This window comes from Ictidomys tridecemlineatus, chromosome 7 (assembly GCF_052094955.1).
Source record: "Ictidomys tridecemlineatus isolate mIctTri1 chromosome 7, mIctTri1.hap1, whole genome shotgun sequence".
Taxonomy (NCBI): Eukaryota; Metazoa; Chordata; class Mammalia; order Rodentia; family Sciuridae; genus Ictidomys; species Ictidomys tridecemlineatus.
In genome coordinates this window covers 173,223,348-173,237,947 of record NC_135483.1, presented here as the reverse complement: position 1 = coordinate 173,237,947, position 14,600 = coordinate 173,223,348, and the positions used below count along the sequence as shown (strand labels likewise).

The 14,600-nt window shown below is 37.5% G+C and overlaps 1 protein-coding gene across 15 annotated transcripts in view; it reads right to left on the bottom strand.

Moving 5' to 3' along the window:
- The window catches only part of Unc80 (unc-80 subunit of NALCN channel complex), a 189,254-nt gene that overhangs the window by 86,851 nt on the left and 87,803 nt on the right, over positions 1–14,600 (bottom strand). For 9 of the 15 annotated variants that reach the window (XM_078017951.1, XM_078017952.1, XM_078017948.1 and 6 more), the window contains exons 26-29: positions 12,742–12,994; positions 7,624–7,827; positions 5,594–5,694; positions 72–272 (exon numbers count right to left, since the gene is read on the bottom strand). In XM_078017951.1, the coding sequence (XP_077874077.1) occupies positions 72–272; positions 5,594–5,694; positions 7,624–7,827; positions 12,742–12,994 (759 nt within the window). The remainder of the gene's footprint in view (positions 1–71; positions 273–5,593; positions 5,695–7,623; positions 7,828–12,741; positions 12,995–14,600) is intronic. The other 6 variants (XM_021720753.3, XM_040294855.2, XM_005341164.4 and 3 more) reach the window with 3 other exon arrangements.

Here is a 14,600-nt window from a genome sequence, read left to right as displayed (position 1 = left end):
GCTGGGGAAGATTGTTAGGATACAGTTTTCTCTGTCTTGTTATATTAGCAGTAATGTGATCATTCACTCACCTCTTTCTGTTTCTTGCCCCGCAGAGCCACATTGCTGGTGTTGCTGCTCTCCCTCAGGGAGTCTAAGCTGTCTCCGTACAGCAGCTTAATGGCCCTGACCAGCCGGGCACAGGAGCGGCTGTGGTGCAGATAGCAGTGTGGATGACAGTAGTCCACATGCGTGCAGATGAAACTCTGTTGATTGCATAGCAAGATCATGACCTGGAACACAAACACCCCTGAGACTCAACCAGGCAACCAGGGTAAGGACAAACTGAATGTCTATGTGTTGTGAAAAATGGCAAGTCAGAATGTCAACTTCTCATAATGGGTCTTGAAATTACAGTGATTCAGTAATTCCCAGAGAGCAAAAGAGTTATGAGTCTTTGTCCATCTTGGCATTTGCACTTTCTTCATAAATGCTTGATAAAAGGATTTTTTTTTGAAACAAGAATTAACAGATATTCAAAACTCAATTATTGTAAAGCGTATGGTTTCTAAACACTTTTAAATGGAAATTCGGAACTAAAAAAGACTCCACACATCACCCCCGGTCCCCAGCTCTTATGTCATGGTAGGAGCCAGCTGAAAGAGCACACACTGGTAAAAAGTTTAGTCCCAGAGGATCTGGCTGGCCTTTGATAGCTGTGGGATGCTTTTAACTCCCACATCTGCTTCTTCCACTCTGACTGAAAACCTTGAACTAGAACTTGAACCCCACTCTAGAGCCTCATTTCTTCTCTCTTCTAAATGATTTCTCCCCGCCCTCTGGCTATTAGTCCATCCTCGCTTAATTGTGCTTAGATCCTTACATTTCCTAGAATTCCCCACAGAGATTCTAGAAGCAAACTCAGTTGATTTAAAGGATATGGCTATTTTAAGATCAGAAATAAAGGACCTAGAAGTTGTAATTACTTTTTCAGTTCTGGAGATAGAACCTAAGGCCTTGGACATGTTAAGCACATGTTCTACCACTGAGCTATACCCTCAACTCTGAGTTTGTAACTTTTCGTGTGTGAGAGTTGTCTGTGTGTGTGTGTGTGTGTGTGTGTGTGGTGTGTATTGCTAGGGATCAAACCCAAGATCTTGCACCTGCTAGACAAGTGATCTACCACTGAGCTACATCCCTAACTTGTGAGTCTGTAACTTTTTAAGCATCCTTGCTAAAAAGGCGGTAGCCTACCCAGAACCTTAAGTTTAGTCAAATGTACATAGAATAATTTCATCAAACTAGTTCCTGCCTAGCTTGTTAGGGACTGTGTGCCAAACTGAATGAAGAAAACAAATCAAGTCTACATGGATAAGTCCAATCAAACCTGCCAAAGCAGGAGTACCACACATTTCCTTAGGAACAAGGCTCCTTACTTATTCTGAAACAAAGAGAAGCAAAATCAATCAACTCCATATTCCCGTCAAACTCAGCTAACAATAGCCCATACCCTCTCATAATTTTCAACAGAAGTAGGGGTGTCTTTGAAGAACATCTTGCTCTATCAAGATTCTTTATTCTGGTATGAGGCAAGGCACACTTAAGAGCTATAAGGGCTCCCCTGTAACTCCTAAATCTGGTTGATCAAGAGAAACACCAAGAATGCTTAGTGAAAAAGCAAATAAACACACAAATGAACATATTACTAGACTTTGCCTCAAGAAAATATGCTTTGGTAGTTCTGAAATTAGAGGTGATCTAGAAATCTAAAATTTAAAATTCTGCCCAGCGATATCACTTTGACAGATATATTTCTGTAAAGATCTCCAGTGATCCACACCTTCTGGTATGTAGGCCTTTGTAAAGCCTTCTCTCACTGAGGAAGTGTTGTCCTAGTGTCTTGCTTTCAACCAGTAGAACACAGCAAAGGTGATAGGGCCCCTTTTCTGACCAGGTTGAATAAGACTGTGACTTCTCTCTTGTCAGTAGATATCTTTGATGAAGCAAGTTGTCATGTTATGTGGGCCCACATAGTAAGGAAATGAGGGTGGCCTCTCACCAACAGTTGACCGGATACTGAAGGATCCTGCCCAAAAGGTCTCAAGGAACTGTAATTTTGCTACAATCATGTGAGTCTAGAAGCAAATTCTTTCTCAATCCAGTCATCAAATAACACCCCAGTCCTGGCCATTACTTTAAATGCAGACATGTGAGAGATCTTGAAATGGAGACACAGCTAAGTTGGGCCAGGATTCTTGACCCACAAAAATGGTAAGATAATATGGGCTGTTTTAAGCCACAAGTTTGTGGTAATCTGTTATGCAGCAATAGAAAATGAGTATGTTCTCCTTCTACCAAAACTAAGTAGATTATAGTTACTATTGAACAATAAGGCCACATATAATTCTATACATACACACATGCACATTATGTACACTCACACTCACACACACACACACACACACACACACACACACATATACAGCTGAATGCATAAGATAGTGAAAGAGTTGGGACATGAAGGGTATGAAGTGGGGAGAAAGGACATTCACCAAATGAGAACAATGTGAACACATGCCGCATTTCTCCTTGGGATATTTCCTACTTCTTAGTTATGCATAAATAGCCAAGGAGGCTGGCAAAACTTTAAGCAATCACATATCACATGGCTGAGAGTAAAAAAAAAAAGTCTAGAATTGTGAAAGGAGGGATAAATTGAGAGGCCAAGATCCTGTAGAGAAAGAAAGTACAAAGAATTCAGATTGAAACTGAGTGACTATTTTCCCTTCTAGGCATTAGCTAAGAATCCCAGCAGAATCACCTGAGAACTAGAGTGGCGATTTTGCAATTTCACTGTAATGGGGAAATGATGATTGGGGTTCCTGACCCCATAAGAATGAAGAGCCCCCACTGGGAACCTTGGAAGACTTAAAACTAAAACATATGTGAGTGGGGTGATGAGGATGACCAGTGGCAGACCAGAAAACCAAGTCAAGTCAGCTTAGTTCCTGATTAGACTGAGACAATCTGCTTGCTTATTGTCTGCTAGAGGATAAGGAAAATCCTCTCTGGAGGGAGATAATATCATGTGGAGTATCCATAATTATTTTAAATTAATTAACTTAATATTTTAGAGAAATTTGGAGTTCACAGAAAAATTGAACAGAAAGTGCAGAGAGCTCCCATATATCTACTGTGCCTACACCTGTACAACCTCCCCCACTATCAATGACTTGCACCAGAGTGGAACACTTTCTACAAATAATTGAACCTACAGACACTCAAAGTCCATCATTTATATTAGGGTTTGCTCCGAGTGCTGGACACTCTATGGGTTTTGCCAAATGTATTATAATATGTATCCACCTCTGTGCCTCTACAATTTTTAATTTCCATGTCTAGTTAGTTAATAAAATGACTAGGCATATTAAGGAACAGAGTAAGAAAAGTAACAGTAGATTCATATATTGGAATTACCAGCCATAAACTTAAATATGTGTGGACAATTATGAATAAACCACATTGGAAATTTTTTTAAAAAATTTAAGTACATGATAATGAAAACATGATATACCAAACCTTGTATGAAACAGCTAAAGTGCCTAAAGAACATTTGTATCCTTAAATTAATGAATTAGCAAAGTGGTTGCAAATTACAAACACAGGTCAAGAAGTTAAGGAAAGAAGAATAAACTCAAAGAAAGTGGAAAAAAGCAATAAAAGTAATAGCAGGAGTTAATAAAATAAGAAATCCAATATTTCCAAAGTGAGAAAACCAAAATCTGGTTCTTTGAAAAGACTAATAAAATTCAAAGACTAACAAAATATTCTATCAAGACTGATCAGAAAATGAGAGAAGAAAACCTACCAGAATCAGAAATGTAAAGGTACAGTGCCGTATATGCTATAAACTTTAAATGACCTAAAAGAATATTATAAACAACTATCTTTCCTGCTAATAAATGTCAATATTTAGTTAAGTGAAGAAAATATTTAGGTAAAAATATCAATTTACCTGGATTGCTTGTGGAAGAAATAGAAATATTACATAAATTGAATCTATAATTTAAAAACTCTTCTACAAAGTAATTTTTTAGATCTAGAAGGCTTCCCCAATGATTTCTTCCAAATATTTAAAACAATAAATAGCACCGGCTTTACACCAACACTTCCAGAGTGCTTATGTGTAGAAAACCACACAGAAAACTAAAGAACCTTATTAAAGGAATATATATATATATATATATATATATATATATATATATATATATATATATAGCCTTAAGCAAATATTAAGGGATATTTAAGAGGTCTTAAGCAAATGCAGGGACATACATTAATGGAGTGAGAGACTATTTTAGATATTGAAAAGTTCAATAACATAAGATTTCAATTCCTCAATCTTAATTGATCTATCTACTAAATGAAGGCTGCTTTAGAAGTTTTTAAAATGGAAATTGATAAGGTAATTTTAAATGGAAACACTCTAGCTAAGAATAGCCCAAACCATTCTGATGAAGAACAAAGTTGGAGGACTATGTAAGTAATTGTATAAATATTTGTATAAGCAAAATGAACCAGACACAACAGACAAGAGAGTATATGATTACATTTATGTGCATTTTAAGAACACACAAAACTAGTCACTGATGTTAGAAGGCTGAATGATGGTTTCTGTGAGGAGGTAGTGGTGATTGATGGAGGAACTATGTACGGTTTCTAAGGTATTGATAATGTTCTTCTCAACTTGGTAGTGGTTATACAGGTGTATTTACTTTGTGAAAACATATTGAGCTACATACATAAGCTTTATATGCTTTCCAAAATGCAGGTTATATTTTACTAAATTAAAAAAAATCTGCCTTAGAGATTTTCAAATTCAGCAATTTCTGGGGACTACATCCATAGTGAATGCACAGCACTGTATAATAGGAGGAGTATATATACTAGCTAGCACTTATCTGATCCTTCCAGAAAGTTAGATGAAAATCATAGTTGAGAGTGGCAGTGCCCATCTATGAAAAACAATGATGCTGCACGTACCCTGCTAATCTTAATTCTGAGGATCTACTTCTTTACCTTTCTCTTTACTTCTTGCTTCATGCCTGGCTCAAATATTGAACTCCAGCTTTTGCTCATGGTTTTCTTGGAATCCTGTCCTGCCTGTGCCCTCTGGATATTCCTTTGAGGTGTCACCTTATCTTGTTAGAATCTCCTTTTCTTTGCTACAATTTGATCTAATACAGACCAAGACTGACACCACAATCTGGCTCTCCCATTCCTGGTAATCTCTGACCACGATGCCTTGCCTGCGTCTCTCAGGTTGCCTTGATCACCAACCTGGACATGTCCCTCACAGTTTTTCCTAATTTATGATGACCCACAAGCCAGCCATAACAAAAGTTATGGTCTTAGTTAAACTTCAAATGAATACAATCCTGCAGAATACCATATTGAGAGAGTCAGATAAAATATAAACCTTTACCTTCTCTGGGAGGCTAAGTTGGGTTGATGGTTTTGGTAAAATATTTTGTCTTCTCTCCATGGGTCTCCCCAAGGCCAAAAGAAATCAATCCCAGGGCTCTTTCTGAGTTCACATAATCTTCCTACTTACGTGAAGCCAGGACATGTTCCTGTGGTAGTTCTCCTCGGTGCCAGCAGTGCTCATTCCCTCTGGCTCAATGCTGGGCTCACTTGCACTCCAAGGACTCCCTTCTTCAAAAGAAAACACCAAGAAAGGTCTCAGCATTCAGTCTCCCTGGGGAGCATGTTGGTGTGGTACAGTTGTCCATGCTTTTGAATCCTAGGGCAGACTACCATGGCCCAGTGGGTTAGGGCATAGGACTTTGTTGGAAGAATATTAATAGGAGCTGTTACTTTCAACCACCAGCTGAACTGGCAAGTTCAAAGACATTGATGATCTCTTTAATGGTGGCTTCCATTCTGAGAGATGGGAGCAGAGAGAAAAAGAGTCAAGTCCTTGAATTGCTGAGATAAGCCAGTTACAGGTTGAGTGTGTCCAAATCCACTCCAGAATGACCAGGCCTTACAGGTGTAGTTACACAGGGACACCAGCTGGTCTGCAGTGGCCTGGCAGAGTGCTGCTGCCTCCATTGAGGTTGTGACTGCAGCTCCTGCTACTGCTCTAGCAACTGGACTTTGCCATCAGAGCTATTCAAAGATGAGTGGGTGCCCTAGAAAAACTAAGGGAATTTGAAAGCAATGATGTCCAATTATGGACCACCCTGGCTTCCTCTCTATGGCAAAGTATAAAGAAGCTATCTCTTTGGAAATCACTACTTAGTATTTTACATGCAAAGCTTTGCCCTCAAATCTAAAAGCTTTTATGAATCTTTCTGATGACCAAACAATGTCCCCAGCCTGGCTCCTTTGACTCGACTGGCCAGAATAAGTAGATCAATTCACACAATTAATTTCAATAATCCCCCCCAAACTAAGTGATAAGGATGTTATAGTTCAGCCCTGTAACAACAGAAGTCACAAAGATTTTTTTTTCTATTGTCTCCTTGAAAAATAGGCTGAATCTTAAGTGATGCATAAATTAGCTATTTTCAAAGGTTAGGGTGGGTGGATGTAAAAACATTTCCTAATTTAAACTTTCTTTGATTAGATACACTCAGTTTCTATTTCAGCAGATTCTATCAATCATTTATCTATATGTATTGCTGACTTGAAACTAGATCTGAATGGCAAAGAGAATGTGCTTCAATATTTACCTAATCATGCTGGGCAGGTTATCCTCATTCCTACTTAAGCATTTTCTTGTCTATTAACAGATGCTAATCAGGGTCCATATTTTGGACTAATACATTTTGGAATCTGGGATCTCTTTAGATCCTACAGTCCCTGCACACCCCGCTCCTCTATGTTACCTAGGTCAGTGACAGTTTCCCTGTCACTGATCTAGGCGGCAATCTACAACACCACCAGTGTTTTGTATATAGAACTTATTCTCATAATTTAACACATTTTACAACCATCCCCTAATTTACCTTTAAAACATCCCTGCAGAGTAGGCAAGGAGTGAGTAGAATTAATTCCCATTGGATAGTTGGAGAAGACAAGTCCCTGTGAAGTTAAGTGACTTACTAAGAATCCCTAATTATCAGATCTAGATTTTCTATCCTTTCTGATTAAAAAAAAAATTGTTAACTAGAAACTTCAAAATATAGAGGGCCTTTAGGTAACTGTTCCTGTGGGAATTCTACATTTGATTTTGAAGGTCCTATCAGAAGGATGGATACACTGACATCTGGATTTGTAAAACTGCCTTTGTCACTGAAGTGTTTTTTTTCCCTAATGTATTTTCCATCCCTATTGCTCAAAATGGGGTCCTAGAATCATTCAGCAGGAAGCTTGTTAAAAACAGAGAATCTCAGACCTCCGCCCCATCTGCTGAATCAGAACCTGCACTTTAATAAGACATCCAGGTGACCTTTGTGCTCCCTAAGGTTTGAGCAGCCTGCTGGAGGGGTAAAAGACTTTTAGACAGAAGGAGTTGTCTAACCTGTGGCTTTGCTTTTCATCTATTTATGTGTAAGAAAATGGACTTCAGCTGTTTCAGGACTTGGGTCCTGTCTTCCTACCCCCCACGTCCCTGCACACCCCGCTCCTCTATGTTACCTAGGTCAGTGACAGTGTCCCTGCTCTGGGACAGCTGCAGCTCCTCAGCCTCAGACTCTGAGTCCTGACGTGATAACTTGCTGCTCTTTAAGCTGCCGACTCGGCGAATGCTGGACAAGGAACCCCCCTTCTTCACCTGGAAACTGCGGGTTCCTTTAATCTGGAGCAGGCGAGAACCTCCTATCCTGATCTTCCTGCTGGGAACTGTATTAAAAGAATAAAATAGGGCTTTCCCCCCCTTAGTTTTCCCCAGCCAATATTAGATCCAAACTCTCCCCAACCTGTCCCTGATCAGCCTCCTCTCTGTTGCCTGGACAAGCAGCATTTCTGGGTAGGAAGCTTCTTCTGGACCCCCAGGCACCAGGCTCTGTCAGGCAGGCAGGAGGCTGGGGCCACCAGGAAGTGTCTTTCTTGGTCACAAAGGGCTGGGAACAACCTACAGTCTTTCTGGCCCAGGGTTCACAAGCATGAGTGTGTCTTGCAGCAACATCATCTATGACTGTTAGTACATTTACAGTGCATCATGACTTGATTTACTAGAACCACAAACCATTCGTTTTTGTTTTTCTTTTGAAATGGGACTTACAGAATTCTGTGAAGTGCCACCCTTTCTTTTTGGAATACCTCATTAAGAGAAAACAAAAAAACAAAAACGAGAGGCACTCCTCTTTCCAACAGTCAGCCCTGGGTTCTGCCCTGCTCCTCAGCAAAGGCGCTCGGGATCTATTAGCATAGGGGTGCTTTGGGTGAGCATGCATGTGACATGGGTCCATTTTCAATGCATCTAGTGATTTCATAGCATCCTCCTCTCAATCAAAAGGCTGGTGAGATGTGAGTCCAAATGTTGCAAGGCCTTGAGCCAACCTCACAGTTTATGTGTACCAAGAAGGCATGCATTATTCATCTTTAGTGTTCTGGAAGAAATAGTCATCAGTGGGAGAAATAAAAGGGTAAAAGAAAATACATTCAAACTTGAAACCTAGTATTTTAAAAATCAAAAGTATCCTTAGTTTCATAGTCATATACATACCTCCTTCCTTTTTTTATTTTTATTTTTGAAGATTTGCTGTTGTCAATATTGATTTTATAAAAGTAGGATAAAAAAGTTTTGAAAGTTAAAAATTCATTATCAGGAAGGGGCCAGTTTTATAAGCTTACCTTCTTAAGGCAGGAACAATATTTCTTACTAATTATTTAAGGCATCATTATTAATGTTTTTTGAAGCATCATTATTGATACTTTTTGAAGCTCCAATCAGGAAGTTTACATTTTAGTTTCAGGTTTCTCACCCAAAGGAGTGTTAACATGTGACTAATAGAATTTGTATAATTTTTTAAAATATTAGTTAAATGTATGCTTTCCATGCCACATAAAGAAACCCAGCAGATTTCCTGATGGACAACGTGAATGTTTCATATCCAGTTTACTCTTAAGATTAAGAAAGACTAAAATTGTCACCACTCAGCTAGTAAAAGCTTCATGGAGCTCCCTGAATGAAACTGGAGAGAATTTCACATCTGGAAGGAATCTCTCGCAGCACTGCTGGATAAATTCCATAAAAACTATAGACCATCATGCTGTATTTTAATTATAGCACAACTCACACAACAGTATTTTTCAGTATTATTTTTAGGCTTAATTGAGACTTTATGATGCATTTGAAATATGTTTGAAACAGAATGTAATTATCACTCTTATGATTGCTAGAGCAATTTCATGTCTCTGCAGATTGAGAAGTAGAGAAAAAAGATTAAAATGATAATTTTTTTGGTTTTAACAGAAGCACATACTAACATTCTTTGCCTGATTTTATGACACTTCTCAGCCAATGAATGAGGCCAAATAATTTCAAATTAATGTCATCTGAAAGAGATTTAATGTTGAGAGTTTGTTCTAACACTGGAGATAATTGGAGACATCCTGTAACACTAAAAAATTAGGGTTCAGAATTATGATGTTGGCTATTTACAAGGGACACAGCAGTTAGAATCCAGATTTGGTTTTATACATGAAAAATGTCAGCTGAGATTGTTCCGCATTGAATTTTAGCCTTTATCTCCATGACAACAAGAACTTGTATGAAAGCGAAACAAATTCATCTAAACTGGATAACATATCTCCTTTACCCATTTCTCTCACCCCACACTGTATTCATTAGCCAAACCTGCTTTCTCTGTGCTTCAAAAATATCATAGATTTTTGAAAGCTCCATCACATCTTCCCTGGATTAAGGTAACTAAAACTGCTTTACCTTTCCCCCACTCCAATAGGTCTCTTCTTATTTAAAATACATAAATTAAAAATACATACCTTATATCACCTTTATGGTCAAACATGCTAACAATATTCTAACACATTTAAAATAGAATTAAAGTTCTAACCAGATCTACCAGAGCCTATTTACCCTTTGCCTAACACCCCGACTCAATCTCCTACGACACTTTTCCCCAACTCATTCTTTTGTAACCATGGTGGTCTTTTTCCCCTTCTTCAAATGCTCCAAGTTCATTCCTGCATCACAACCTTGTCCTTGTGGTTGCCTCTGTTCAGAACACTCTTTCCTCAGCACTTGGCTTTTTGATGCATGCGGGTCTCTCTGCTCAATGTCAATTTTGATGGACTACTCTATGTCCTTCCTACTCCATGTCACAAAACCTGGTCCTAATTTACTTTTCTTCAGATAGTTTTTTCTCCACTAGAAAATCTAGTATTTCATGGTATTCACTGTTACATAAATAACTGTTGTCAACTATTAAACAATATAAAAAAAATGTGGAAAATTTTTTGTTCATTGCTGTATTCTGAGAATCTGTAACAGTTCCTAGCTCAGCGGATAGGTGTTGCATGATGAGACTAGTCTTGGTGTCAGTATTGGGAATACTAGTCTTAGTTCATCTTTGGAATATGGGTAAAATGATTTGTCAGACTCTGCATGGACATTTTGGCAGATATTTTCAGTTCTAAGGATTAGTACACATTTGTTCTTTCTTGGTAAAATCTGAATTGTCTTCAGGTTGTTTATTTCAGGAGTTGACTTTTTAAAAAAAAATAAAAACAGATGGTGTGAAAAAATTTTTAAATGTTTTAATAATCATAGTTCGCAGAGCCCGATGTCACCATTTTTATGTTGGCTCCCATAACTGATATCAGCTTGTTAAATGGCTTAGGGAATATGTAGAAATCTTTGAGAAGATGTTTGCTCACTGATTAAGGACATTTTCCATAAAATATGTTCTTGTTTTATTTATAGTTTCTGTTTTCTGTTAATTCATTAAACAACTTCCATATAATAACATAGCCATTCTGTGAGGAGAAAAATATGAAGCATTTCAGTGTTTGAAAATTAAAGGCAATTTACATAACTAATGATCATGAAATTAAAATGGCCTTAAAATTAATCATATTTCATTTTTTAATGATGCAGAATTTACTTTGTTCAAATTTAACTATGTCAGTATTTGAAATTTTTATTTGACTACTTCAAATAATAATTAGCACTATAACTTTGGGGTCTTGCTTTTTAATTAAAATACCTTTGGATGTGTTTCAAAAACTGGGGGTTATCCCTCTGTTGAGCTGATATTTCTACATACTAAAGAATTGCTCAAGACTTGGCTTATCCTTCCTACAAATGACCTCTGTTCACCATAAATTGAACTTGAAATGTTCCATTTTTTTCCTCAATGTATGTCCATTCCTTGCAGGATTTTAAATATTTTGGTTTTTTTCTCTATATGGGAGCATTCCTTCTGAGAATCGTTCATTCATTAAGTTAATCAAACATGCTTTGAGCCATTGTCTATAGGACACTAGAAATATATCAATGCATAAACTCAGTATCGATTTTTGTAACAAGAGTATAGATGTTCTTTAAATTGAAATTCTTTATAAAAAGCACCGAAGGGCAATGAAATTTAAAAAACAGCAAAATTAAAGAGTGAAGTTGACAGTTTAGGGGGCTTTAGAGAATGAAATAAGACTTTGCAATCTTCAGTGCATAGTTAGGATTTTCTGTATGGGTTCTAATCTATGTGTTTATGACCAAAAAAAAAAAAAACCCTAAAAAACCAGAATGGCAGCAGTTATATATTGTGTATTTACTATCTGCCAGGAACTAATTTATGCTTTACTTATTTAAAGCTATAAGTATCACACCACAGAAGGTGTTATTAGCCCAATATTGTAGAAAAGAAAACTACAACTTAAAAGGTAAGTAACTTAGACAAGGTCCCACAGAAAGTTACTGTATTTCACCCATTTTAAGATGCACATATTTCCACATTTTTAATGTATTTGAAATTGGGATATGCCATACAACTGATATGAACACTACTACCAGCTGGCAGTAGTGATGTATTTGCTATTGCTTACATCCATGTGAACATCTAAAACATCAGCGGCCAAATGTACAGATGGATACCAATATCTTTTAGTTCAAGGAGCTAAGTGGTAGCAAGGATTGAAAGAGGGGTGAGGTATTAAATTGGGGGTGTTTAGCAACAATCTTGAAGAGGGATTGAAAGTAGGCTATCTTAATGCCAGTGCAAAGTGGGCTTAAATAACTAGCACAAATAGCTTTACTTCTTTTAGGGAACTGTTTCAGAAATTATGTTATCACTAATATTCTGATGGCACAGAGGACATTATTCTATGGAAAAACATGAACACTGGCAACTCTGAGTTGAAAATGGTTTAGAAAAGCTTTAACTAGTCTAGGTTAGTTATGCTTTTATTTTTTGGCTGCACAAGAATGAACTATAATAATAAAACTCTGCATCTAGTTAAGTCTGAAAGTCCTCTCTCAATAAGAATAAAGCACAAAGTTATAATATTGCAGAAGAATTAAATTGGAAGTATTTTTTCTCTCTTATTGGTAAATAAAATAATGGTTCATCTTAAATCTGACGGCATCTTAGATTCAATGGAGAACTGCCAAGCTGGAGCTAGAATTCAGATCCCTCTGAATACAAGTCCGACTTCTGACTAGTATGGTTTCTACCTGGTTGAGTCTACAAACTCAGTGCTGTACAGAGCCAACAATTTGAACAAACAGATATAGTTTTAGACATTAGATCATGAGAAACCATGAACCTTGCAATAATCCTTGCTTTTCCATACCTTTCTTCTCTTCCACCCCTGTGTCTGATTTGAGGGTGTGGCTGCTGCTATGGAGAGAATCTTTTGAATCTTCATTTTCATCCAGGACCCCTGCGAAGCTGATCTTCCTTTCATATCTGTGCCGGTCCAACTCAGGATCCAGACGAAGTCTGCAGCTCTCCAAATCCTGAAATGTCAGTGAGGAGCACGTGCGTGCTGGTATCTCCCAGCGCTGCATTGGTCTTGTGGCAAGCCTCCCTCGAATCCCACACAACTGCATTCAAACAACCAAATTCTTTTGTCTATTGCTAATTTTAGATTATGGCCATGAAAAACTATTTTCGAATTGGAAAATAAATAACATCTTCCCTAACTTGTAGTTTTCCTCTTCTTTCGTGTTTATGTTCCCAAAACAGACTTTGTCCCAAATCTAGAACTTACTTCCTTACCCTCTAATTCTTTGTCCATAGTTGTAGCTGCATCATTGGCGTGTATCTATTTATGAATCACTCACTGAGTATGAATGTGTTAGATACTGCATGATAGATGAGAAATGGTTCTTTCCCTAAAGGAACTCAGAATTCTGAAAAAAGGAGGGGTAGGAAAGAACAGAAGTACTTTGAATTAGACAAAGGGAAGGGATGGGGGATGGGAATAGGAAAGACAGTGAAATAAATTGGACAGAATTTTCCTATGTTTATATATGAACACATGATGCATATAACTCCACATCATGTACAACCACAAGAATGGGAAGTCATACTCCATGTGTGTATGTCAAAATACATTCTACTTTCATGAATAACTAAAGTTGAACAAATAAAAATTTTTTAAAAATGTGAAGACATCAATGAAAAATTTCGAGACTGAGAGATAGAGCAGGGTCTTAGAAGTCAGACTTGCAGACTGTGGTTGGCAGAACAATGGCCCTCAAAGATGTCCACATCCTAATCCCTGGGATCTGAAAATGCGTTTCCATACATGGCAACAGGGACTTTATTTATAGCTGTAATTAAGGTTAACATCTTAATATGGAAGATTATCCTGCATAAGCTAAATGTGCTCAATTTAATTTCAAGAATCTTTAAAGGTAGAGGACCTTTCCAGGTTGTGGTCAAGGAAAAGCATCAGATGTTGTTTGCAGCTTTGAAGATGGAGGAAGGGGACACAATTAAGGAATGCAGGTGGCCTCTTTAAGATGGAAAAAAGGTAAGGAAGGAGATTCTTCCTTAGTGCCACAAATAGGAAGGCAAACTTACCAGTACCTTAAAGTTAGCCTAGCAAACTGACCTGCAGAACTAAGAAAATATGTTTGAACTGTTGTGAACAACTACATTTGTAGCAGTTTGTTATATCAGACCCCCTCCCCCCAAAAAAATGACTATGGAGGTGATGTTCAAGTTAAATTTTGTGGATTATGTACCGTTGCTTGTACAGGTGTGAGGAAGTCAATTTAGGTTTAAGAAACATCACATGTGAGTGCCAGAAACTCAAAGCAGAATCATGCACTGGGGAATTTCTTACTCCCTTCTAGGAGGAACAAAGTAGAAGAGGAGCTCCAACTTTAGCAAAGCCAATGAACAGAATGATCCCATAACCTAAAGTAAGCAAGCCCTGGAGACTATAATTATTTAGTCGCATTTGGCCTACAAGATCCCAAATTAAAAATTTGACCTGTTTTGTGTTTAATTATTCATCTATAATAAGGAAGAATTGAAAAATAGAAAATATAAAAATGCTGGCTTTATTTTGTTCAGTATTTTTCAAAAATTATACCATAACTATTCTTCAGGATGAAGTAGATACGAGAAAAAATATTTTTAAAAATCCAATTTGCACAAGGTTAAAATCTCATGCTTTGATTGCCAACAAGATGAGAT